The sequence below is a fragment of the Marmota monax genome, unplaced genomic scaffold (assembly GCF_021218885.2).
Source record: "Marmota monax isolate L192 unplaced genomic scaffold, Marmota_monax_Labrador192_F-V1.1 WCK01_AAM20220418_F8-fsc00424, whole genome shotgun sequence".
Classification (NCBI taxonomy): Eukaryota; Metazoa; Chordata; class Mammalia; order Rodentia; family Sciuridae; genus Marmota; species Marmota monax.
In genome coordinates, this window is record NW_026695015.1 from 247,911 (window position 1) to 272,175 (window position 24,265).

General features: G+C 34.7%; 1 protein-coding gene across 3 annotated transcripts; it reads left to right on the forward strand.

Annotated features, from left to right (window-relative positions):
- The first annotated feature begins 44 nt into the window (after positions 1–44).
- On the forward strand, positions 45–23,698 carry Rnf146 (ring finger protein 146). Of its 3 annotated transcripts, none has more exons than XM_046427604.2 (3): positions 45–150; positions 12,508–12,617; positions 21,960–23,698. In XM_046427604.2, coding segments are annotated over exons 2-3 (1,065 nt in total). In that variant the 5' UTR covers positions 45–150; positions 12,508–12,615; the 3' UTR covers positions 23,023–23,698. The 3 variants fall into 3 exon arrangements, with proteins under 3 accessions (XP_046283560.1, XP_046283561.1, XP_058429671.1); XM_046427605.2 differs by lacking the exon at positions 45–150 and adding an exon at positions 180–319; XM_058573688.1 differs by lacking the exon at positions 45–150 and adding an exon at positions 540–558.
- Positions 23,699–24,265: the final 567 nt, after the last annotated feature.

Genomic DNA, 24,265 nt, shown 5'->3' on the forward strand with positions numbered 1-24,265 from the left:
GCGCGGGTGCGAAGCGCGGCTCCCTCCCCGCGCGGCCCCGCCCCCGCGAGCGCCGGGCGGTCACGTGACGGCCGCGCGCGTCCCCGTCCGGTGCGGGCTCAGAGGCCGAAGAGAAAAGACTGCGAGGTGGCCTCGGCTGTGGCCAGAGAGGTGGGAGTCGGGGCGAAGCCCTGGTAGGGGGCAAGGTGAAAGTCAGTCACTGGGGGATCCTAACTCGGGGAGAGGTGGCATAGCCCGCGGTGTCACCTTCTGCCGCGACGCACTTCGGATCGGCCCTGCGCTCGGGGCCTCAGAGGGGCGGCGGCGGGGTCAGGGGCCGGTACGTAGATGGACGCCTTTGGGCCGGCGCGGTCCCGACTGTCCGCGCGGAGGCGGGAGGGGACCGCTCAGCCCTTCCGTCGCCCCCGCTTTGGCTGCTGTCGCAGGCAAGAAGACTGTGACGGCCACTGCGTTGCCGGAGGGCGCCGCAGCCCCTGCCCTGGGCGATGGCCGGAGCTGGTCGCAGCCAGGGTGCGAGAGGCGGAGCAGCGGCCATTACTGCGCAGCCTCTTCCGCCCGGTCTGTGTCGCTGCCTTGGGTGGCCGCGGGTCCCTCGTCTCCCCTTCCGCGATGGTGTCAGGCCTCTACCCGGGCACCATCTGGCCTCAAGGTTTAGGGGCGACGATGATTTGGGGGATAGCCTGCACCCTGTTCTGTGTGTGGTCAAACACTTTGGGCCCTGGGTCAGATCGGAGTCAGGGCGCACGGTCTCTGGATTTTGTCTTTCTTGGAGTCTTTCGCTGCTGCTTTCTCTTCTCCCTCTCTTCTCTACTCAGCCCCTGGGGCTTGCCTAACACTGAGAGAGCAATCCTTCCACCTTGCCCATTTGAAACCCAGCATTGCATCTTATCAGTTGTTTTGACCATTATTAAAGCATTGGAATAATCAGGAGATGTGTCCAGAGTACCCATAGAGCTTCTCCAGCCTCTGTGCGTCTTTAAAGCCGAGGTTGTTGCTTTGTTCTGGTTACCGGGTGCGGAGTTCTCTTCCTACTCTCCATCCCATTTGAAAGAGTATGGTCTTCCATTGTTGTCGCTAGTTTATTTTCTGAAGACTTCTAAAGAAACGCTGTAACATTGTTTTTTAGTGTGGAGATGGAACAGCTCTCTTCACAGGTAAACTCTGTAGGACTGTAACTTTACCATATATTCTGGCAACAAGATTTTTTTCTTGGGAGTCTTTCTGGTATACGTTTTTTTTTTTTTTTTTCTAAGTGCCATTTTAGTGAGCCCGTACTTCCAAGTTTTGAACATTTTAAGTTACATTCTAAAAATACTTAAATAATGTAGAACTGAGGGGAAGAAGAAAGCTAAGATATGATAGGAAAGGCTTTGTTCTTTGAATGATTGACATTTCAGGTGCCAGGGCACTCCCCCCCCCCCCACACACACACACAGACTGTGTGTGTGTGTGTGTGTGTGTGTGTATACATGTACTTTTCAAGCGGAGATGTGAACATATAACTTGGACATTGAAAGCAGTATGTAATTACAAAATTTGGAAGACCTACAACATTTTAGTAAATGACTGTATGTAGACTTCAAAAAGACGGGGCATATTAGGACACGAAGAAATTGACCCACACAAATAATAGGATTTGTGATGTTGGCTTTGCTGGGTTTTTTTTTTGACTAGCACATTGTTTGTTCAATGTCTGGGTGCTGTAAAAACACAGGAAAATAGGTCAAGTAAATCTCATTTTAAAGAGAAAACTAAAGAGTGAATGCCACTCTAAAAATAGATTTTGGATGCGTTTGTTTTGCCTTGGGTATTTTAATTGGAGCACTTGGATTTAGAATTTACATGTCAAATGGGCCAGTGGAAATTGTGGACAGAAGGAAAAGACTGGTACTTAAACATTTGAAAGTTTCTCTTTTTTTGTTGGCCATTAAGAAAGTGGTAGAATTATTATCATCAGGAAAACTTTCTCCAAATATCTGGTCATTAGACAAGAGGGATTAAAAAGGAAATGACATTTTTTTTTCCTTGTAGGAGAAACCTGGTAAAGTGTTTCAGTTTTCACTGACTTGAATTGTCAGAAGAAAGGAGCAGACTTGTTTTGAAAAAATTCAAGATGATTTCTTAAATTAAAAGATGAAAATGATAGGATTAAATAATTTCACAATTTTCTGTTTAAATAATATCATTTTCTGTATTTGCATGAAACTTCTAACAAAGGGGTTATTGGGGTTATACTTGTTTTTTTCCTCTGGTGTTAGTAATGAAAGGTGCTGAGACTTTTCTCTTGCCTGGTTTCCTTTGATTAAGGAATCTGAATTTGTAAAACAGCAGGCTGAATTAGGAACAATGTTTGTGAGTATAGAAACTAACACTGGGCAACAACCACCTGTGTCTATTTCTGTATTCTATTTAGTGTTTGTGCCATATTGTCTTTCGGGTTAATTAAAACAGAGCCTATTGTTAAATGCCTTTTTTTTTTTTTTAAAGAGAGAGACAGTTTTAATATTTATTTATTTTTTTTAGCTTTTCAGCGGATACAACATCTTTGTTTGTATGTGGTGCTGAGGATCGAACCTGGGCCGCACTCATGCCAGGCGAGTGCACCACCGCTTGAGCCACATCCCCAGCCCTTGTTAAATGCCTATTAATGCACTTAGAATTACAAAATTATAGTGTAGGGAGAAGTAACAAAGACATGGCAGTTATGACTTGACCAAGATCACAAATTTAATTAGAGACTTTTTTATAGAATGGTGCTGGCCATGAACCTCCTATATTTGATATAATTAAAAGACAATATTTATTCACATGTACATACCATATTGAAATAAAATGCAAGCCCGACCTTGGAGAGAAGAATTGTAAAGGTTTAATGCTTAAGTATTAAGATTGTGAACGCAGTAAATAGATGGTTTTTAAAGGGAAATGATATATAATTGGGAAAGAATTATTTAAAATAAAGTATTGGACCCTATTCAGCTGAAATGGATATGGTCTTCCAAGTGTGACCTGTGTTTTTTTGTAAGCTGGTCTTCAACTGGGGTGATGAAGGCCAAAAATAGATACATTATGGTATTTAGTTACATTTCTTAATTTGGAACTCTTAAGAAACTGTTAAGGTTTATCTACTAAATCACCTAATCTCTACTCTTCATTCCTTTTTCTCCTGTGTGAGAATGTGTATACATATTTATTATATAATATTGTACACACATCATTAGATAAACATTATGTATTTATATATTTAAAAGAATTATTTATTTGAATTTACTATCTGGGGAAAAGAAAATGGCTTTTTAAAAAATTTGTGACAGACTTGAAAATTGGACTTTTAATTCTAGATATTTTCATAAGAAATAACTATTCAAATAATAGAATGAATGAATTCAGTAGTCACAAATTTTAAACTACGCAATATTACTTCATTTTCAGTTGTACTTATTTTAATTGGTTATGTAAAAAATAATCACTGATAATCTCTAAACCTCTTTATATAGTTATAAATTAATCTGTCACCCCTTTTTTTCCTCCACAACTGTAATCTAATGCTTTTGTTACTTTTTTAATAGATCATCACATTGAGTCTGTATAATTTACAAATCATTCATTGCAACAGAATTATGAATATTTGAATTATTTATTTTTTGTTTAATTATTTCTGGGCCTGTGGTTAAAATTACAATATTCTCTCTTCCTGGGTTTGAATAAAATGGAAGCATCACTCTTCCCTCTTTTTTTTTTTAAAAAAAAAATGTTGTTTTCAGATATTATGGAAGATTTGGGACTTTTTCACATGACAGTTCTAAGTGTTACATATATACCCTATTTTGTGAAGCCCTATCCCAGGGCTTTTTAAATTATATTCTGCAGAGGTTGTAGTTGATGGTCAGCTTGGCAGAATTGGGCCCACCTAAACTTGTTAACTGATCAGAATAGAATATGCATGGAATTAACATGGAGTTCATTGTTTTCTTTTTATTGATTACTGTAATAACTTGCCAGTTTTGTGTTTACAAAAAAGTTGCTAAGGAAAAAATTGTAGATCTGCACTGCCCAATATGGTAGCTACTGACCACCTGGAGCTATTGATTACTTGATATGTGTCCAGTCTGAATTATGCTGTAAATGTAGAGTACACTTTGAATTTCAGAGTATACACACATGAATGTAAAATATCTCATTAATAATTTCTTTACAATGAATACATATTGAAAAGGTAACATTGTAGATACATTGATTTGAATAAAATAAAAGTTAATATCACCTATTTCTTTGTGTTATACTTGAAATTACATATGTGTTTGCAAAATATTTTAGGTACAAAACTATTCTAGTTTTTTTCCTTGAGAGAGAATACATTGTAGAAAGGATTTTTAAAAATACATCAGTGTATTTGAGTTTGAATCCTATCAGGTATTAATACCTCTGTGACTTTGGGTCAGTTATTAGCCTTCTGAATTTGGGGTTGCTCATTTGTGAAATGGGTATTAGTCATTTTTTACAGGTTGTTTGGAGGATGCAGTGATATAATGAGACTATAGAAGCCTTTAAATCACTGAGAGACCTGATTCTATGGGTCTGGGGTAGGGCTTCAGATTTTCATTTGTAAGAACCCCCCAGGTCATGCTGGTATTGCTGGTTGGGAACCAAAGTTTGCATAGTTAGGATCTGATTGCTACTAACATTTTAGTTTATTTTCCTTCCCCCAACTTTCATTATCCATCTAGCCTCTACTTTGAAATTATCCTTGAGATAGAAATTTAAAATGTCATCCTAACTTGCAATATTTAAAAATATTATATGTACTATATGCACTCTTTTAGGGATTCCACAGGAGTCCTGTTTTACATTTATAAAGTTTTGTCTCCTTTTTTAGCTGGAGTGATATCTATTGATGGGGTAGTATTACTAAATCTCAAATTTGAAGGACCAACTTACTTATATTGACTTATAAATTATTTTTGAAAGATAATGCATACTTACAAGTGAAATACTTTAAAAAATGCACCAAGAACATAGAAAGATAGTATTTGAGTTTATTTTATTGTTAAAGAATAACTATACCTGGTTCCTTTCAAAGCCAGCCTCAGCAATTTAGCTAGGCCCTAAGCAACTTAGTGAGACCCTGTCTCTAAATAAAATATTAAAAGGGCTGGGGATGTGGCTCAGTGGTGAAGAGTCCCTGGGTTCCATCTCTCATACAAAAACAAAACTCTTTAAAGGAATAAAAAGAATCATCAAGATTTTAAAAATTGGTGGAAGACATTTCTGAGAGTCCTGACAATTACATGAGGCCAGAATTTTAAAAAAAGAATAAAAAGGAAATATTAGGCTAAATAAATATTTTTATCGTGTTTTCTAGAAAAGGGTATTAGTTAATATAAGGAAAGGTCATACTGGAATAGAGATTACCGTCTATGATAGATATTGTTTACAAAATCTAATTAAACTAGAGGGGTATAATGAGGGTGAGAGTGTTCTATTGAATGGGAAGGATTAGAGTGTGGAAAAGTGTCTGTTTATAGTAGATGTTTTGCTGTCATATAATGTGTGAATAGGTCTCTGTTTCTGTTTCTGTTTTTAAAGGACTTTTTCAGAGAATATTATTTTGTTGATAAGGTGAATTGCTTGGATTCAATTATTAGTCTACAAGTAGGGAAATCAGAATGATAGAACTCTATCGCCTTATATAAACTAGACATTTTAAAAATCACTTTTGTTTTAATGTACATTTTGAAAAGCTTTTACTTCAGTGTGGCTACAGCTTTTTTTTTTTTTTTTTTTTCCAGCTATGTGAAATAGATCTATAAAACAAGGTCAGAACTTATTTAGGTACCCAAATAGAAAATATTTAGGAAATTTCTGTATATTACTTTAAAGCTACTTTGCTTCAGTTAACCTAGGTTCCTTTAAGCATCAGTTTGTTTCATAGTTAACATATTTATGAACAAGATAAGAATAAGCAAGAATCAATAAGAATAAAAAGAATAATCAAATTATTAAAGTATAAACAGTGGTCTAATAAGATTTTTAAAAGAAATGGGCAATTAAATCTTCCAGATTGGAGTTTAACAGTCAATCAAATGTTCCTAGAATAAGAGATTAAAATGATTGATTAAGATGTTTTTAAAAACTTGCAGAATAGGGAAGCACCACTAATGACCAACTAATGTTAATGATCAACAGCAGTCTTTAGCAGTAGTTTTTGATCTTAGAATGGGAGTAAAGTGTAAATCTACTTTTGAATGATGATCCAAATACCCTATGGTGAAGAATAGGATGTTTATATAATTTATTTTCCAGGATACTTGAAACAAAGGACTATACTGGACAAATGCTAGGCCATCCTGTATGGTCATCTTTACCTTTATCCCTAGGGAAAGAGCTTTATGAAGGTCTTTTGGCTGTCCAGAATCCTGTTTTGGCTTATTGCTGGATTTTTATGTGCATTCTGGAGAATTCACTGCCAGGGAATAATAGTTAGGTATATCTTCCAAAACATATAATGTTGACTTGAATCTATTTGTAAATGTAGTTACAGTTTACATCCCTCTCTTAAATTTTTAAGTTCTTAAAAAAATTAGTTATCTTAACATCTTTTGTAGCTTTGAGCTTGGTGCCTTGTTCACAGAACTCAAATGTTTTGTTATGTGAGTTAACAAATTTGGTTATTTTTGAAAGGTAATTTTTCATTTATGTAATAGCTACCAATTCAAATAAAAAATGATTGGCAGTTTACTAGCCACTTAAAGATGTAAAAATGGTCCTGTCTTCATGAGGCTTATTTTTCAGATCTTTTTGTCCTATTATCCCAGATGTGGAACACCTATAAAAAAGCTTAAATTGAGCAACATATATACTACTTCCGTTAACTTTGAAATATATATTGTTTTTAAAGTTCTATTGATAAAAGTAACAGATGAATGATAAGTGCATTCAAAAATATTTTTAACTTCATTGTAAATTGGTATAAACTTTACTGTGGAAGTTACTTTTACTAAATGTTAAACTGAACCAAATGTTACCTACATAACTTATACAAATGTAAGAAATGCGTTCATGAAAACATTTTCCAGAACTAACCTAGAGCTAGTTGTCATTTTATTTCATTTCTAGAACTAGTTGTCATTTTATTTCAAGGCATGCACAGTATATCAAATTTTTTATCAATTTTCATTAAGTATCTGTTCTATAAATAGGACTCTGGGACAATGTATACTGTATAGTAATGTGTTGTGCACTGCACTGCTGCCTGACAAATTCTTAACATGTTTCTGCTTGTGGTTATTTGTTAACGAGTTATGACCTGTATTTTTGTACTGCAAAAAATGTGTTGCAGAAAACATTTTTATGAATGTTTGAGAAAATTATATTGTCCCAGTGTCCTATTTATAGAACAATCTGTATTATTGTTATTAAGATAATAAAGGCTATATAAGTTCTAGATTATGATTTCCAATCTATTTTAATAAACCTGTGTCAATTTTATTGACATAGTCACTGAATTAAAAACTTGGGACTTAATGGGTTAATAGAGGAATCAGGCTTTGAAAACTAATACTCTCAGTGCATGTGATAATTTCAGTAATAGAAGAACATACCAAAATATGTAACAATCCCACCTTTCTATACAACTATAATACACCACTGAAAATAATGGAAAATATTTTAAGAAAAACAGAAAATAGAGAAGAGGGAACATTTGACTTTCTGGAGGCAATTAAAAGAAAGGGTAGGGATAATTATTCCTGAGCAATATATTGAAGAACAAATAGGCATAAAAGAAACTGTAAAAGAATATGCTATATCAGGTAAAAGGAAATGATAAGTGGAAGGTTGGAGGATGAGTAAGTTGGCATAACTGGAGTACTAATCTATGATGGTGGTTATCAGAGTTAAAAAAGAGTAGAGAGTTGTTTGTTTAGGGTTCAGATCACTAAGGCCTTTGTTATAGGAGCTTTGCCTTTGTTTTATAGACCAGGGAGGCAATATTGGGCTTCAGGTATGGAAGGAATTTGGTCTGTTTTGTCCTTTATCACGGAATGAATTTGAGGGTGATAATAGAAGCAAGCCAGTTTCTGTGAAGAGTATTCCAGGTGAGAAATGGGTCTAAACTAAGGTGTTAGTAATGGATAGGAGGTTACAGAATAGATTTCAGAGGTGTTAGAAATAAAAATTGGCACACTCTGGTATGGTTGGTTGAAAGGGAGAGTGGAGGTAAGCGGGTTTCCCCCCCCCCCCCATCAACAATTAGGTGATAAAGGCATAGAAGTTGAGATGTTACTTCATTGTAAGATTTATGCAAAGATGGGGATATGTGGAGTGTATAGATGAGAGACAAGGCTGTGAGGGACTTAGGGGTTAAGAAACTGTATTCCAATTTGGGCAGGAAAGAAAATGAGATCAGGAACTGGATAAAGAAAAGGATTTGGTCAAGAAGCTGGAGGTCTCCAAAATTAGCAGTTGTGGGAATGAGTAAATAAACTGAAAGGACCAGTGCTTGTGATCTGAGAGGCAGCAGTTTTAGGTGTCAGCTAGTTCCAAACGTGGTGGTGATTCTTTTGTTACTGAGAAGAAGTGAAGTTAATTACATTTAGGATTTCAGAAATTGAAAATTGAGGACAGTTTTGTGTTCTTTAGACTACCTGCATCAGTACCACTGGCCTAGAATCTCTGGGTGTAGAGAAGGAGAATGCACATTTATAGCAAACATAATTCTAATTAATATGTTGGGGCAAGTATTAGAAACCCCTGAGATGTTGAATGGTTCATTCTCAAGTATGTGTAATAGGCTCATAGTGATGTCAGAATTAGGGTAAAGAGAAAGATCAGTAGTGAAGGTAGAGAGAGAGTAACAGTAGGGTATTGTATATATTATAGCCAATGGGAGAGACTTCAAAGAATAAGTAAGACGTTAGAACAGTAGAATGTCTCCTCCTGACTTGCAGATAGGAAGCAGATGGATTGTGTGAAAATGGGTAGTTTCTCTTTTGAGTAGGCTGCAAGAGGGATGTGAATGCTCTTCTGTTATGCCATGGAATTTGTAGGCACTTTCAGGCAAAGTGAGGGTTGCAAGGAAAGTCATATAATGGAGCTTGTGTCATCTAAAGTCAGCAAATAAAAAGCCATATTACTTAGAAACCTTATTTAGTCAATTACTTTTGAAAGTTTACTGTTTTTTTTTTCATTTTTTTAGTTGTAGATGAACACAATACGTTTATTTTATTTTATTTATTTTTATGTAGTGCCTCATACATGCTAAACAAGTGCTCTACCACTGAGCCACAACCCCAGCCCATGAAAGTTTACTGGTTCTGAAATTTGTTTGTTCTATTATTCTGGTAGAATAAGCTGTCTTGCATTTTAGAGACCACATATATTACAAATATTTATCTTTAGAATCACTAGATACCTTGGGGAGATAGATGACCGCAATATAAGAGGCACATGGAACCAAAAGACAAGATTGAAGCCTGACCTACCTTGTGCTTATTGTGAGGTTTTTCATCTATTTAGTTAATCATGTCTGCTTCATTTGAAGTTCTGTGTAGTATGGTATGCCTCTTGGCAGTAGATAAATTGAAGTGTAAGCAGGAAATACAAAGTGAGAAAAAAATTAGTGATTGAAGTGGTGTTCTATATGGTACCTCTGGATTTTCTGAACAGGAGGAATCTTGAGAGAGCTTCCATTAAAGGTTGTGAACTTGGGCATGCAAATAGCAGGAAGTCCTAGTTAATGTGATCACAACTGCCTTTGTACACCTCCCTTGCAGGAAGGCTATGACTGCCGAATACATTCAATGTTATATGATGGGCGGCTTGGCTTTTTTGTTGCTTCTTTGTCCATACAGGTCTTGTTTTACTTGAAAGTTTTTTAGTGTGGTATAAGACAAGTAAAATTATTCTATGATTTAGCTATTTTAATTGTATAATCCAGTGTAGTTAATTTTATTTGCAATGCTGTGTAACCATCACTGCTGTATATTTCTATAAAGTGTTCATCATTTCTGACAGAAAATGTATACCTATTGGACAATAACTCCTTTCCCCCTTCTTAATTTCCGTATACCTATAACATTTGTTTAAATTGAATTAAATCTAATGTTTTCCTCTTTATGTCTGGATTATTTAGCATAATGTTTTCAACATTCACCTATGTTGGATGAACTTCATTTGCTCCTTTTTATTACTGAGTAATATATGATTACATATCATGTTTTATTTATTCATTCATCTGTTGAGGAGTACTTTGAATCATCTCTGATTTTTCACTGATAATTCTGTGATGAAGATTAGTATATGAATACCCATTTAAGTCCTGTTTTCAATTATTTTGATGTATAACTAGGGGCATGGTTATTGGGGAATATAGTAATTATGTTTAACTTTTTGAGGAGCCATCAAATTGTTATTCATAATAGATACCCAATTTAATATTCTCAACAGCAATGATTGAGGGTCCAGTTTCTCCGCATTCTCACCAACATTTATTCATGTTTTTAAAAACTATAGTCATTACAGTAGCTATATCAATGAGACTTTTACATTTTCCCAATCACTATGTTAAGCATCTTTTCATGTGCTTATTGACTATTTGTATCTCTTTGGCAAAGTCATTATTCAAGTTCTTTGCTTATTTTTCATTCTTTTTTGTCCTTTTGTTATTGAGTTGTAGAAATTTTTATTCTAAACTTTAAATCAAACACATTATCTGTAAAAATTTTCTTCCGTGCTATAGGTAGATTATCTTTTTACTTCTTTTCTTTTTTCTTTCTTTCTTTTTTTTTTTTTTTTTTTTGTACCAGGGATTGAATTCAGGGGGTATTACCACATCCCCAGCAGTTTTTTTTGAGACATGGTTTCACCAAGTTGCTAAGGCTGGCTTTGAATTAATTTGTAGCTGCTGGGATTACAGGTGTGTGCCCGCCTCTCTGGCTCTTTTTACTTTCTTGACAAATGGCTTTTGACACACAAAAGATTTAATTTTGATAAAATCCAATCTGTTTGTTTTTCTTGCTACTTATGCTTTTTGTGTTATATCTAGGACTTTATTACCAATTCCAAGGTTGTGAAAATTTGCCCATTTAGAAGTTTTATGGTTTTACTTCTGATATTTAGATCATTGATCTACTTTGAGTTAATTTTTGCATATCCTGTAAAGTAAGTGTCTGACTTGATCCTTTTGCACGTGGAAATTCAGTAGTCCCAACATTTGTTGAAGAGAATAATCTTTCCACATTGAATGGATTTTATACCCTTTTTGAAAAATTAATTTCTGGATTCTCAATTCTATTTCATTTATGTCTTTGTCCTTATGCCAGCACTGTACTGTTTTGATGCCTGGACCTTTGTCTTAACATTGGGAAGTGGGAATTGTTCAACTTTTTTATTCTTTTTGAAGATTGTTTTGGCTATTTGGGGCTCCTTACAATTCTGTATGAATGTGAGGATTGGCTTTTCCGTTTCTGCAAAAATGTTGCTGGGATTTTGACAGGAATTACATTTAATCTGTAGATCACTTCGATAACATTGGTCCTCTTAATGTCAAATCTGTAGATCACTTTGGGTAGTATTTGTTGTCTTAACATATTAAGTCTTTAAATATATGAAAGCTGGTTTTCTTTCCACCTGTTTAGCTCTTCTTATTTCTTTCAGTAATATAATTTTCAATGTACAGGTCTTTTACCTCCTTGGTTGATTCCTAGCTATTTTATTCTTTTGGATGCTATTAACTGGAATCACTTCATGGATTTTTTTTTTTTTTTGGATTGTTGACTGTTATTGATATAGAAACAAAACTTGTGTGTGTGTGTGTGTGTGTGAAACTTGTAATCACAACTTTGCCAGACTTGATAATTAACTTTCTTGGGGATTCTTTGGGAATCTTTTGTCTATTTATAGAAAATAGAGACAATTTTACTTAGACACTTTAAAAAACTTATTTCTGGACATTTTGTGGGGGGGGTAGGTACTGGGGATTCAACTCAGGGCCACTTGACCACTGAGCCACATCCCCTGCCCTATTTTTTTGTATTTTATTTAGAGACAGGATCTCACTGAGTTGCTTAGCACCTCACTTTTGCTGAGGTAGACTTTGAACTCATTCCTGCCTCAGCCTCCTGAGCCGCTGGGATTATAGGCATGTGCCACTGTGCCCGGCTTTCTTGGCAATTTTTATGTCCTTAATTTCTTTTTCCATTCTAATTACTCTGCTAGAACATCCAGTTATCAGTGATGAAAAAGCAGGCATCCTTGGTGTTTTTTTTTTTTTAATACCCATTTTATTGATTTATTTTCTGGTACTGGGGATCAAACTCACATATGCTAGCGAAGCATTCTACCACTGAGCTACATTCCAGCTCACATGATTGGTTTTTGATTTTTGTTTTTTACTTTAAAGATAAGATTTGCCATAGACTTGTGAAAGGGTCAGTCATAATTAACTAATTCTGTTGATCTTGATTAGTCTATAGAGAAATTGATAGTGAAATTTTTTTTCTTTTGTAGCACAAAGAATGAACCAGCAGTGGAAGAGAATATACTACAATCTGGCTGACTGCTGATGAAGATGATGTTTTATTTTTGTGGCAGGCATCTGTGGAATCTGTAATAGAAATGTAAGTATAGCATCATGGTTTTTCAAAACTTGCAATGGCTTGGTATAAAAGACTGTCAATCAAAGGTCTGTTATGTTTAGTTTTAATTATATCAAATGAGCATTTTGTATTGGCTTATAGATGCTTTATTAAGTTAGCAATTTTATTTGCATTAAATTATCCTATGGGGGAAAAAAATCTCTGTAAGAAGTGAAACTGAAAACAGGAATTTGCTTATTAAAGGCCAGAAAACTGGCAAGATCTCCAGGGCCTCTAGGGTCTACCTTTCTTTTAACATTTTAATAAATGACGCAGTTAGACAGTATCTGGTTTTATAAACAAGAAACTGTCTGGGTTATAAAAACAGTAATTACTAAAAACTTGTTTCACTAAATTTAAGGCATTTCTTCAGAGCATAGCTGAGTTTTTAATTAGTACTGTTGCTTTTTATTCATATCAATTCACTCTGATATACAATTTTATTTTCCTGTCATTTAGTCTTTGTTTAATATGCTTTAAAATGCTAGATTACCCTGAACTTGCTCATATTGAACTTGATGGTTATTGATGAAACATTTCCCACAGTGTTTCATCAATAACATTTCCCACAATGAACATAATAGTTTTTTCTTTCAAATTGATATGAACATTATTTAACTTGATGTCATAAAAAAATTATCACACATTTCACTGGCTTTTGAAGCTTTGTGATTATAGTGTTTAAATTACTGAACCAGAGTAACCCTTGTAGGCACTATTCCATATTCTCCTAGTTAGTATATCTGATTCTGTACTTCCTTTGAAAGTATGACCGTATCATTCTTAGTGTTGAGAATTGGGTAAAAGAAAAATGATACCAGTAACCCTTTTTTTTAAAAAAAAAACTAGGACACATGTATCTATTATTTAATTATGTTAATCTATTCTATCATTTTTTTTCCCTATGTTGAGGATTGAACAAGATGAGGCTTTGTATATGTTTGGCAAATGCTTTTCCTCTGAGCTGCATCCCCAGCCTCTATTTTTTTGTTTAATCTTCTTGGTTAGATAGTCTAGCTATTGATCATCAAGGAACTCGCTATGTTCTAGTATATGAGACAAATGTATGTGTGTGTGTGTGTGTGTGTGTGTGTGTGAGTATGCAATTAAATGTCATATTGAGATAACAGTAAAATGCTATTAGAATTGAGGGTAAGAAATTAGTCCCATCTGAGTGGTTGAAAGTGGACAGAAGAACTTTTAGTTTGGCCTTAAAAAATGACTAATTTATCAGAGAAAGTTAGAAAATATTTTCAAGCCAAAGGAATAAGGAGGGATATAGCAGTCTAATATCAGGGCATTTTAGGTAGGTTGGGGAACAGTCCTGTTTCGAAAAGTAGGGTAGGAGAAAGAGATTTCAGAGTGTAAGTAAAAGAAATTAAATGTTTATTTAGTACCTACTATTTTACAAGGGGCTTACTGGGTGTTTTATTTGAGTTTTTGAGTTTTATCACTGTATATTACACTAGTTGTCTCACCTGCTGATGAAAAAATAGATTATGTCACTTGCCTGAGTCAGTGTGTACTGAGAGAGAATAAGTGCCCTTGGGGCACTTTATTAAAGTACAGATTCCGAGATGCTAACTAAAACATTTGGGTTCAGTAATTTTTGTCTTTAAGTAAATTTGGAAAATGTTAGGTAACCATATTAAAAATACTTGGTAAAGCTTAGATTTTATCTAAGTCTGTTTCAGTGTAAAACCCACATCAATGGTCTTGAAAGGTAATACTTAGGATTTTGAATTTAATTTTATATATATATATATGTGTGTGTGTGTGTGTATATATATATATATATATATATATATATATATATATAAATAAACTATTGAAAATTGAAAGAGGATTAATTAAACATGATTGACTTGAGGGAGAAAAGACTGAAATCAGTTGGAAGGTTACTATTTTTTACAAGAGTGTGTCCAGGAGTCTAGAATTAGGGTCACAGTCTTTGGGAATAAAGGGGACATATTTAAAGAGTGTTCTGTTGTATTAAAAAAAGAGAGAGAGAGAGAGAGAAGTGGCCAAGGAATAAGGTAGCACCAGGAGTGGCTCCAGGTGTTATCCAAGGTAGAGAACAAAGAGGATACAGATTAAGGGGAACAGATAATGTTGTTTTCAGTCATATTTCAAGTACCATGAGAATGTTGAGGAAAACCTTTTGAATACAGAATTAGAAATATGGACTTTAGGTTGAAGATTTCTGGATAGTAGATGTTGAGAGTCGTATAGGTCTATATATTAACGTGAAATATTTTGTAGGTTGTCTAGGCATAGAATATAGTACTACCCACTTGTGAGAAGTAATGGTATTTAAAGGATGCCAGAGAAGATAAAAAGAAATGAAAGAAGGTATTGAGAATGCTATTATGGAAATGAGAAGTATGAAGTTTAAGAAACAGAATAGATGGTTAATATTATTTAGTGCAATAGTATTGAATAGATTGCATTAAAAGAGGTCATTAGATTTATCATGTTAATTGATTTTTGAAATATTAGAGTCTTGGAGGAGTTAAGGCATGGCATTAACACTAGAAATTGGAGGGTTAGTTTTGAAAACAACCAGCAGTACCATGTTCTCAGGAGGAATGATGATAAAGCAGAGTAAAGATGCAGGTAGATTTTGAAGATTTATCTTTGGCTTATGTAATTTCTCAGTGACATTGGAGTCAGAGTATCTCTTAAACTAGACATTGGAAAAGTTTTATAGTAGTCTGGGGGACAGGGAAAAAAAGATGTATTTGCTAAATTAAAAAGTTATCCATAGCAGGCTTGATGGTCTTTGGAAAATCAAAATAGCAAATCAGGATGTGGAGTTCACAACTTTTGCAACATGCAGTTCAATCAATTGAAATTTGACCACAGTAACTTTTATAGTTTTCTCTTTGTTTGACACTTCTTTTTTTTTGCAAATGTCTCCACTGTTGGCTTTTGTGGTGATGTTCTCTCTTTGTTCCCCATCTTTCTTGCAGGCTATCATACCTCATTTATAAATTTTAGAGTAACCCAAGGTTCTTTGGCCTCTTTTCCTGCTCTCTTTGGGGGTTTAATTTGGGGATTTATCGATTTTTATGGCTCCAAGAATTGGGTATGTGTTGGTGACTCATCAGATTTTTTGGCAGTTTGATTTCTGTCTAGATTAGAATACCAATCTAGTAAATATAGCTATCATCTACCTATCTCCTCCTGGAAACCTTATAAATATCTTAAAGTCCTTGTGTCTGAGACAAAAGTCTCCTCAAATTCTGAATCCTGGAGAATAGTGCCACTCTCCATCTTTTCTATTCTTTAGCATTTCTTATATTCTACTGTTGGAACCTTATGTCGGCACCCTCCCTTTCATTATCTTATATTGGATTTCTACCTGGATGTATATAAATTCCAGTTGCCTTTTGCCCTCCCCCACTACCAAACTTTTCTCCAGACTGCTGTCTAAAATTTTGAAAAATTATTAACTTGTTATTTTCTAAAGTAAAATGTTTCAGTGAATTCCCCTGGCTGCTATAGGGATTCATGTGTGGATCAACTTTATAGAGATCTTTTAACCCCTTGAAATTTGACGTAAGATTTCATCAAACTCCTGATAAAACTAGCCCCAAAATGTTTAAGAACCATTGTATTTAGAATAAATGTCTAAACCTATTAAGATACCATAAAGACAAGATTTTGCTGCACCACTTCTTGGAAAGTACATTTCATTCATTTAATATACGCCTGTGCCCTCCTACATGTAACAATTTCCTTCTGGTATCTGTTGTGCCTGTCATAAAACTAATAAGCAAGGCATGTGTTAATGAACTTTTCTTCCCTTGCATTTTGATAGGAAATATGATGATGTATCTCTTTCCTAGTGCCATAGGCATAATAGATGATGAAATATTTTCTTCCTTAGTTCAAAACTGAAAGGGAATAAAGAGAAATACTGAAAGTCACAAGTGCTCTTTGGGCAAGTGACAGGAATTTTCATTCCTTTATTAGTTGGCAAATTTTCTTGTTAACTTCTTAAAATTTTATCTTTTCTAAAATTATTTTGGGTGGTTCTTGTATTTGGATGGCCATAGTTATTTTGGAGGCAATCTGTAGCATTAAGATAATAGATATTGAGTCAGATCACGTGGATTTGAAGCTGTCTCAATCACTTAATAATGGTGAGTCAGTGTCTTTGGACACATCGCTTGAACTTTCTTAATTCCCTTATATGTTATAAGGAAAATAATTGACTTATTTTATAGGATAATGTAAGCATTAAATATAAAGTGCTTCAAACAGTGCCTGGCACATATTACATAATAAATAAGTGATAGTCCTATGTTTATATTTGAACATAGTAAAAGTAAACATCTGTGAACACCTGATTGGTATTTTTATTGCTGGCTAAAATGTTCTTATTTATATGCTGAGGACTTTTTGTGTTTATCATAATTTTACCTTTCTTTTTAATTAAAGATCTTTAAGAAGTTTCAACAAAATCTGAGTCCTTGAAGATTTCCATCAGTTCCACTACTATCGCTTTATGGTCTGTCTTTTTTGAGAGAAGACTTAGTAGGGTTGATAGACACTTACCATCTTGCAGAAGTATTTACCACGGCTTATCTATGGGAATAAGAATGGGGTTAATCCTTAAGGTTAAAATAGCACATGAAGAATTTTTAGTAAGAAAGTCTTTGAAAATAGGTGCTAATTGATGCTCCTTAGCAGAGTTAAATTAACTACAAATTTCCTTGTGTTGAATTTCTCTTAATTTAGTAACCTAGAAATAAATTCCTTTTTCGCAAAATGATTTGTAGAGTTTCATACAACATTTATTAGACAGGAGTACTTCTTTTTTATTAGCATTAATTCTTTACCAAATCTTTATTCTATACAAAGATGGATGAGGAAACATTTCTTATTTACATATTGGTATGAACCTCTGCATACATTTGAGCTGTCACCTATTTTAAGATTATTGAAACTTTGTGAAATAGAGACAGTAGGATTGATTAAAATGGTTATAAAAACAGCCTTGAAGTATGTCTTATATATAGGCTAGTGGTTTGAGGTTGCTTGATCTTTACATTGTTAAATATCTTTTCTTTATCTATTGTTTACGCCTCATCCAGAATTATATAAGAAGTATTAACAAATGTTTCTCCCAGTTTCTTATTTGGTTATTGACTTTGTGGACTAAAATGAATCAGAATTTAAAATTTGCTATTGCATATTGATAATTGAGAATGTTTCCTATGAAATAATGCACTTTTAGCTCTCCAGTGTCCCTTGTTTGTTTTCTGATAAAATTTTCCAATGAAGTAAACTTCATTGTGATGAGGGAAACAAAATATCTGCACAGAGTTGTTGTTTTACCTTTCCAAATATATTGCTTTTATAGTTCATGCCTTGCCTAGGGTGGTCATAATTGCTTTTTACATTTTAAAGTTGGTTAATTTTACCTATACATGTAAGGGTAAGAGTTGTACAAAATATTGATAACATTAAGCAGAGTGGAAAGTAATGTTTTTAGTTAAAAATTTTACAAATACTACTGGGGATTGAACCCAGGGACACATTACCAGTGAGCTACACCCCCATTTTTTATTTTGAGATAGAGTCTCTGTAAGTTGCTGGGCTGGCTTTGAACTTGCAATCCTCCTTCCTCAGCCTTTTGAGTTGCTAGGATTATAAGCAAGCCACCTAGCAACCAGTGGAAACTTTCTTTTCTATATATAAACCACTTGCATGTGTTGGAAAACTGATGTTTCAGGTCAATTTTACTTAGATCAAATATAACACGTTTGGAATTATGTATTTGAAAGTATGGCATTGGTCCCAGTGACATGTTGGATATCTTGTTTGCATTTTATCAGGCTTGTATTCCATTTAAATTTATAAAATTTTAAACTTGTTCTTTGTTTACAGGTGGTCTAGATAGTTTAGGATATAGACATTTATTTGTAAGATATTGCTATTTTTTTCAAAATAATGATGAGCAAAAGCCCATTTTATCACTTTGTCTTAATCACAAATCACAGGCTTTTTACTTATTTATAAAAGATTACTTGTAAATGGATTTCTTTCTTGGTTTCTTTTTCTTAATTGGAAATTTGGGCACATAGGGAAATTCTTAAAAAGACTTTCAAGAATTTCATTGAAATTAATTTCTTTCACTTAAATTGCAATGAATGAGAGTTTTTGAGATGAAATGTGGAGGGCACTGCCATATCTTTTGGGATAGGAAGGGTGGGATAGATGGGGGTGTTAATTGGGCCATTAAGAAGCATGTGCTTTACTTGTACTTTAAGTTGTTTTAAGATCTTTGAAGAAAAGGAAAAATATTTTAAAGTTCCTACAGTGCCTAATACATATTCGGAAGTCATATTTGCTTGATTTAGAACTTTCTATGGGTTAGGGAAAGTTGTACTTTGCTGGATTCTATAAACCTAGAGTTGGTTTGAAAAAGAACTTAGAAATTGAGCATTTCTTTGATTAATTCTTCCATGGAGACTCTGTTGTGTCTTTATCTAGATAAATGTTCATCTAGATAATTTTTTAATCTAGATTTTTAAAAAGATTTATCTAGATAAATCTTTTTTAAAATTTACATTATTAGTAAGTTCTTAAGGAAACAAGAACACAGAAAAAGCAGTAAAAAAATGGGATCATTACAAGATTGAATGTGGTGTGATTAAAGCCAAAGAATACTGTTTTTCAATTTTTGATTAAACATTTTTATTGACGATCCCCTTTTTATAATCATTGGACTCATTTGGTGGGGGTTACTGGGGATTGAGCTCAGGAGCACTTGACCACTGAGCCACATCCCAGCCCAATTCTGTATTTTATTAGAGACAATGTCTCACTGAGTTGCTTAGCATGTTGCTTTTGCTGAGATGACGTTGAACTCTAGATCTTCCTGCCTCAGCCTCCCAAGCTGCTGGGATTACAGGTGTGTACCACCACACCCAGCACCACTGAACTTATTTTTGAGTTCTTGATCTTGGGCAAAAAGCAAAGGTCCTTATGGTGATTATATTCTAAATATTCTTCTTTAAAATGGCAGAATTAACTGGTGCAGAGAAATTTTTACTCATTTTAAATATTTAATGGTTTCTAATCTCTGAATCTTTACTTCCATTTCTCAGTAATTAGTCTGCTTCCCTGTTTTTTTTCCCCTTTTAAATATATCTTGGTTTCCTATTACTGTGGAATAAAAGTCATCAGATATTTCTTATTTGGCTTCTGATAACATTTACAGTTCCATCTCCTGCTATTCCACTGCTTACATGATTGAGTGGTTTGCATATGTCTCTGCCTGAAATCTCTTCCATTATCCAGGGCCACCCACCTAATGACATTGTCTCTCATTGCTTTGTATCTTAACACATTTTGTTTATTGCATAATGTGATTATCTACATGCATGTTTGTGTCCTTATTTAACAAACAAAAATAAGATGAATGTCTTGTTCATCTTTAGATGGACTGTGTAGTGGATGTTGTTTATCTGAACAAATAAAATAAGGTAGAAGTTCAAATTTTTATGTCAGTGTTTAAGTTCAGTGTTTCCAGTTTGACAAATCTTGCCTTTTATTTCTCTTTCCCTCGTTTTCAGGGCAGTTTTGTTAGTGGTATCATTTTCTCCCATGATTTTATATGGTTCTAACTTTTATGGGGCTTTAGTGATTATTAAGTATTTGGAGGGCCATTCTTACCAGAGCTTTGTAAACTCTGATTTTTTTTTTAGGTGAGGAAATTAGACTAAAATTTTATCTGAAGGACTAAGAGCACATAATTAATAAGGGGTAGTAAGACTCACCAGGTTTTTAGATTTCTTGTCTAGCATTGGTTTCACTATGTAAGTTCTCTCTCAGTTAGTTATCCTCCTTTCATTGGCTGGCTGAAGCTTTTCATTATACAGTTCTTCATTGTGCTGCTTCAATACATACACTGACAGAATTTTTACATATTGTCAAGGTGTATCTAAGTACATGTTTAAAAAAAGTTTTAGGTCCGATAATTTAGGTTAAAATTATTTAAAATGAAACCCAAATATCTGGTTTGAAAACATTCATTTTCACAAAAGTAAATGTTACAGTGCAATTCTGATAAAGAATGAGGAGTTTGTGGTAGCAAGAAGTTAACAGGATTATTTGACTTAGTCATAGAGGTTTTCTAAAGAGAGGTGAAAGATGGATACTAGTTTGCTTATCAAAAGGGGTGTGGAAAGCAGGAGATGAGAAGGAGTGTTCCCAATTGGGAAAGCTCATTATTACAGGGAGTAGCCAGTTTGGTTAGAAGCCTGGTCAAGGAGAAGTTTGATGAGGCTCCTATGGAAGTGGGGGGCCAGACCATACAGGGCATGATGGATTTAGAGATTTTGGTTATTATCCTAAAAAACAATTTATAAGCAGCTGTTGTGCCTGGACAAATTAAAAGGCATATGCAATAATTTAATAAGCAAATGTTTGCTTGATAGCTAGGGAAGGTAGAGATGGATATTAGGTAAATATAGGAGATAAAATTTGAGAGATAAAATTGATATAATGATGGTTTATTTGGATGGAAACATGTAGGAGGAGAGTTTCTGAGTTGGATTTTTGGCTTGGATAAGCAAATAGTGGTGTCACCATGAAGGCTATTTTAGGGAGTAAGAAAGAAACATCATGATTTCAGCTTTGTACCTTCCAGATATACTAGATCTAAAATAGACAATATAGGGCCACACCAAATGGAGAGGTACAGTTTGAATTAATTTGTATCATTTATATATAAGTAGTAATTGATGCCATGAGTATAGATAAGATCATTTCAAAAGAATACAGTGAGAAGAACATAGGGTTTAGAAAAAATAGAAAAAGCCAACAAGGAAACCATTAGAAGAGTGTTTCACAGAAAAGAAATGGCTAGGCATGACAAATGAGTGGTTAAACATGTGTTTTTACATATATAACAGAGGTAGGGAATTTCTAGGATTTCAGCTTTAGTCTTAATTTTATATGGCCTCTTTGTGAAGTAACAAATATATTAATGTATTGCATAATTTGTAAAATTGATAGTAATCATCCTGGAAAGGATTCAACATTGTTTGTCATCTGAATTAATTTTTGGCTGTGTTGTGGTTTTTAGTCTGATTGTAGTCAGTCAAGAATGGATTGTACATTTTTAAATCAGTCAAGAATGGATTGTACATTTTTAAATGTGTGTATCTGGTTTTATCAATCTATTTGGTTCTATGTGGCTTGCATGCAATGCATGTAATAGGTACTTATGTTTTCTGAATTGTTGAATTTAGATATTGGAAGAATTTACATGATTTTAATATTGTATTTTTTTTTTCATTTTCTTAGGATGGCTGGCTGTGGTGAGATTGATCACTCAATAAACATGGTTCCTACGAACAGGAAAGCGAATGAGTCCTGTTCTAATACTGCACCTTCTCTAACTGTTCCTGAATGTGCCATTTGTCTGCAAACATGTGTTCACCCAGTCAGTCTGCCTTGTAAGCATGTTTTCTGCTATCTGTGTGTAAAGGGAGCTTCGTGGCTTGGAAAGCGATGTGCCCTTTGTCGACAAGAAATTCCTGAGGATTTCCTTGACAAGCCAACTTTGTTGTCACCAGAAGAACTTAAGGCAGCAAGTAGAGGAAATGGTGAATATGCATGGTATTATGAAGGAAGAAATGGGTGGTGGCAGTATGATGAGCGTACTAGTAGAGAGCTGGAAGATGCTTTTTCTAAAGGTAAAAAGAACACTGAAATGTTAATTGCTGGGTTTCTGTATGTTGCTGATCTTGAAAATATGGTTCAGTATAGGAGAAATGAACATGGACGTCGCAGGAAGATTAAGCGAGATATAATAGATATACCAAAGAAGGGAGTAGCTGGACTTAGGCTGGACTGTGACACTAATACCGTAAACCTAGCGAGAGAGAGTTCTGCCGATGGAGCGGACAGCATATCAGCACAGAGTGGAGCTTCTGTTCAGCCTCCAGTGTCTTCTGCAAGGCCCCTAACATCAGTAGATGGCCAGTTAACCAGTCCTGCAACACCATCCCCTGATGCAGGTACTTCTCTGGAAGACTCTTTTTCTCATTTACAACTCAGTGGAGACAGCATAGCTGAAAGGAGTCATAGGGGGGAAGGAGAAGAAGATCATGAATCACCTTCTTCAAGCAGGGTACCTGACACCTCCATTGAAGAAACCGAATCAGATGCCAGTAGTGATAGTGAAGATGTATCTGTGGTTGTTGCACAGCACTCCTTGACCCAACAGAGACTTTTGGTTCCTAATGTAAACCAGACAGTAGCTGATCGATCAGTTCCTGATCGATCAGTAGCAGGGGCTGGAACAGTGAGTGTCAGTGTCAGATCTAGAAGGCCTGATGGACAGTGCACAGTAACTGAAGTTTAAATTTAAGAAGTTTTCAGCTCCATGCTCAAGGTTGAAATGGTTATCTGTAAATTTCTGCCCACATAACGTTATACTCATCCCTAGTAGTGCATTTGGGGAGTTGGGGTGGGAAGGGGTGAGGGAAGGATAGATCTGAAATTAAAACGTCTAACATGTCTGTTGAGAAATTTATTTAATGTAAGGAACTTGGGTGTTAATAGTTGAGAGCTGTTTAGTTTCCCATTTTCTTGATGTTTGTTTACTTTATAGTTGGTTTTTTTTTTAAGTTTCTTTAGTTCTTTTGGCCAGTGTGTGTATATTATCTGTGCATTAATAGTCGTCATCCAACTCTTGCATTACCTTATTTTTCTGCATGGATTGGCATAAAACCATTACTAAAATTTGGCACCTGTGAGATGTTTGGTATCATTATGAGCAGGAAGCTTAATGTGGAAATAGATGTGAATTTGGGATTTAAAAATAGAAGAATAACAACTATTATATAGTAAAGTTATTAAAATGGATTGTGAAGAAAACAGTTAATAACTTATGTTTCAGAATCTTTGTAACACACTTCATGGCGTTCCCAGAGGCTTTGCTGTCTAGTCCTTGTAGTTTGAGGTTTTTCTTGATCTGCATTTTTCTTTTTGATTAAAAAATTTATAATTTAATAAATACTAGAGTTTATTGAAAATAATTTGTCTCTGGTTTGAGTGTGGAAAATGGATGGAAAGAGTTTTGATATTTGTGGCCAAAAGTTACTAACAAGGTAGTGGTTTGAACTGATTGTATTTCACTTAAATAGTCACCTGCTCTGAAGTTTGATTTCTTCCTAGAGAATATTTATTTATTTATTTTTTTTTTTTAAAGAGAATTTATTTATTTATTTTTATTTTTTTTTCGGCGGACACAACATCTTTGTTTGTATGTGGTGCTGAGGATCGAACCCGGGCCGCACGCATGCCAGACGAGCGCGCTACCGCTTGAGCCACATCCCCAGCCCCTAGAGAATATTTAAACAGAATCGGTAAGGCAGTCTGTAGGTATGGAAATAAACCTACAGCCTGTGAAACAATTTTAAGAGTTCTTAAATAGCCAATGTTTTATATTTTCTGTAGCAGTCTTGCACTTACTTAGTAAGTCTTATACTTAGTGTTCTTACATCTGAATTACATGGCAGACTTGCGTAAAAACAGCATTAGTAGACACAAATTCATTTTATATACAATATTGTAGGTCGGAAAATCCACTTTTTTCTTGGCAA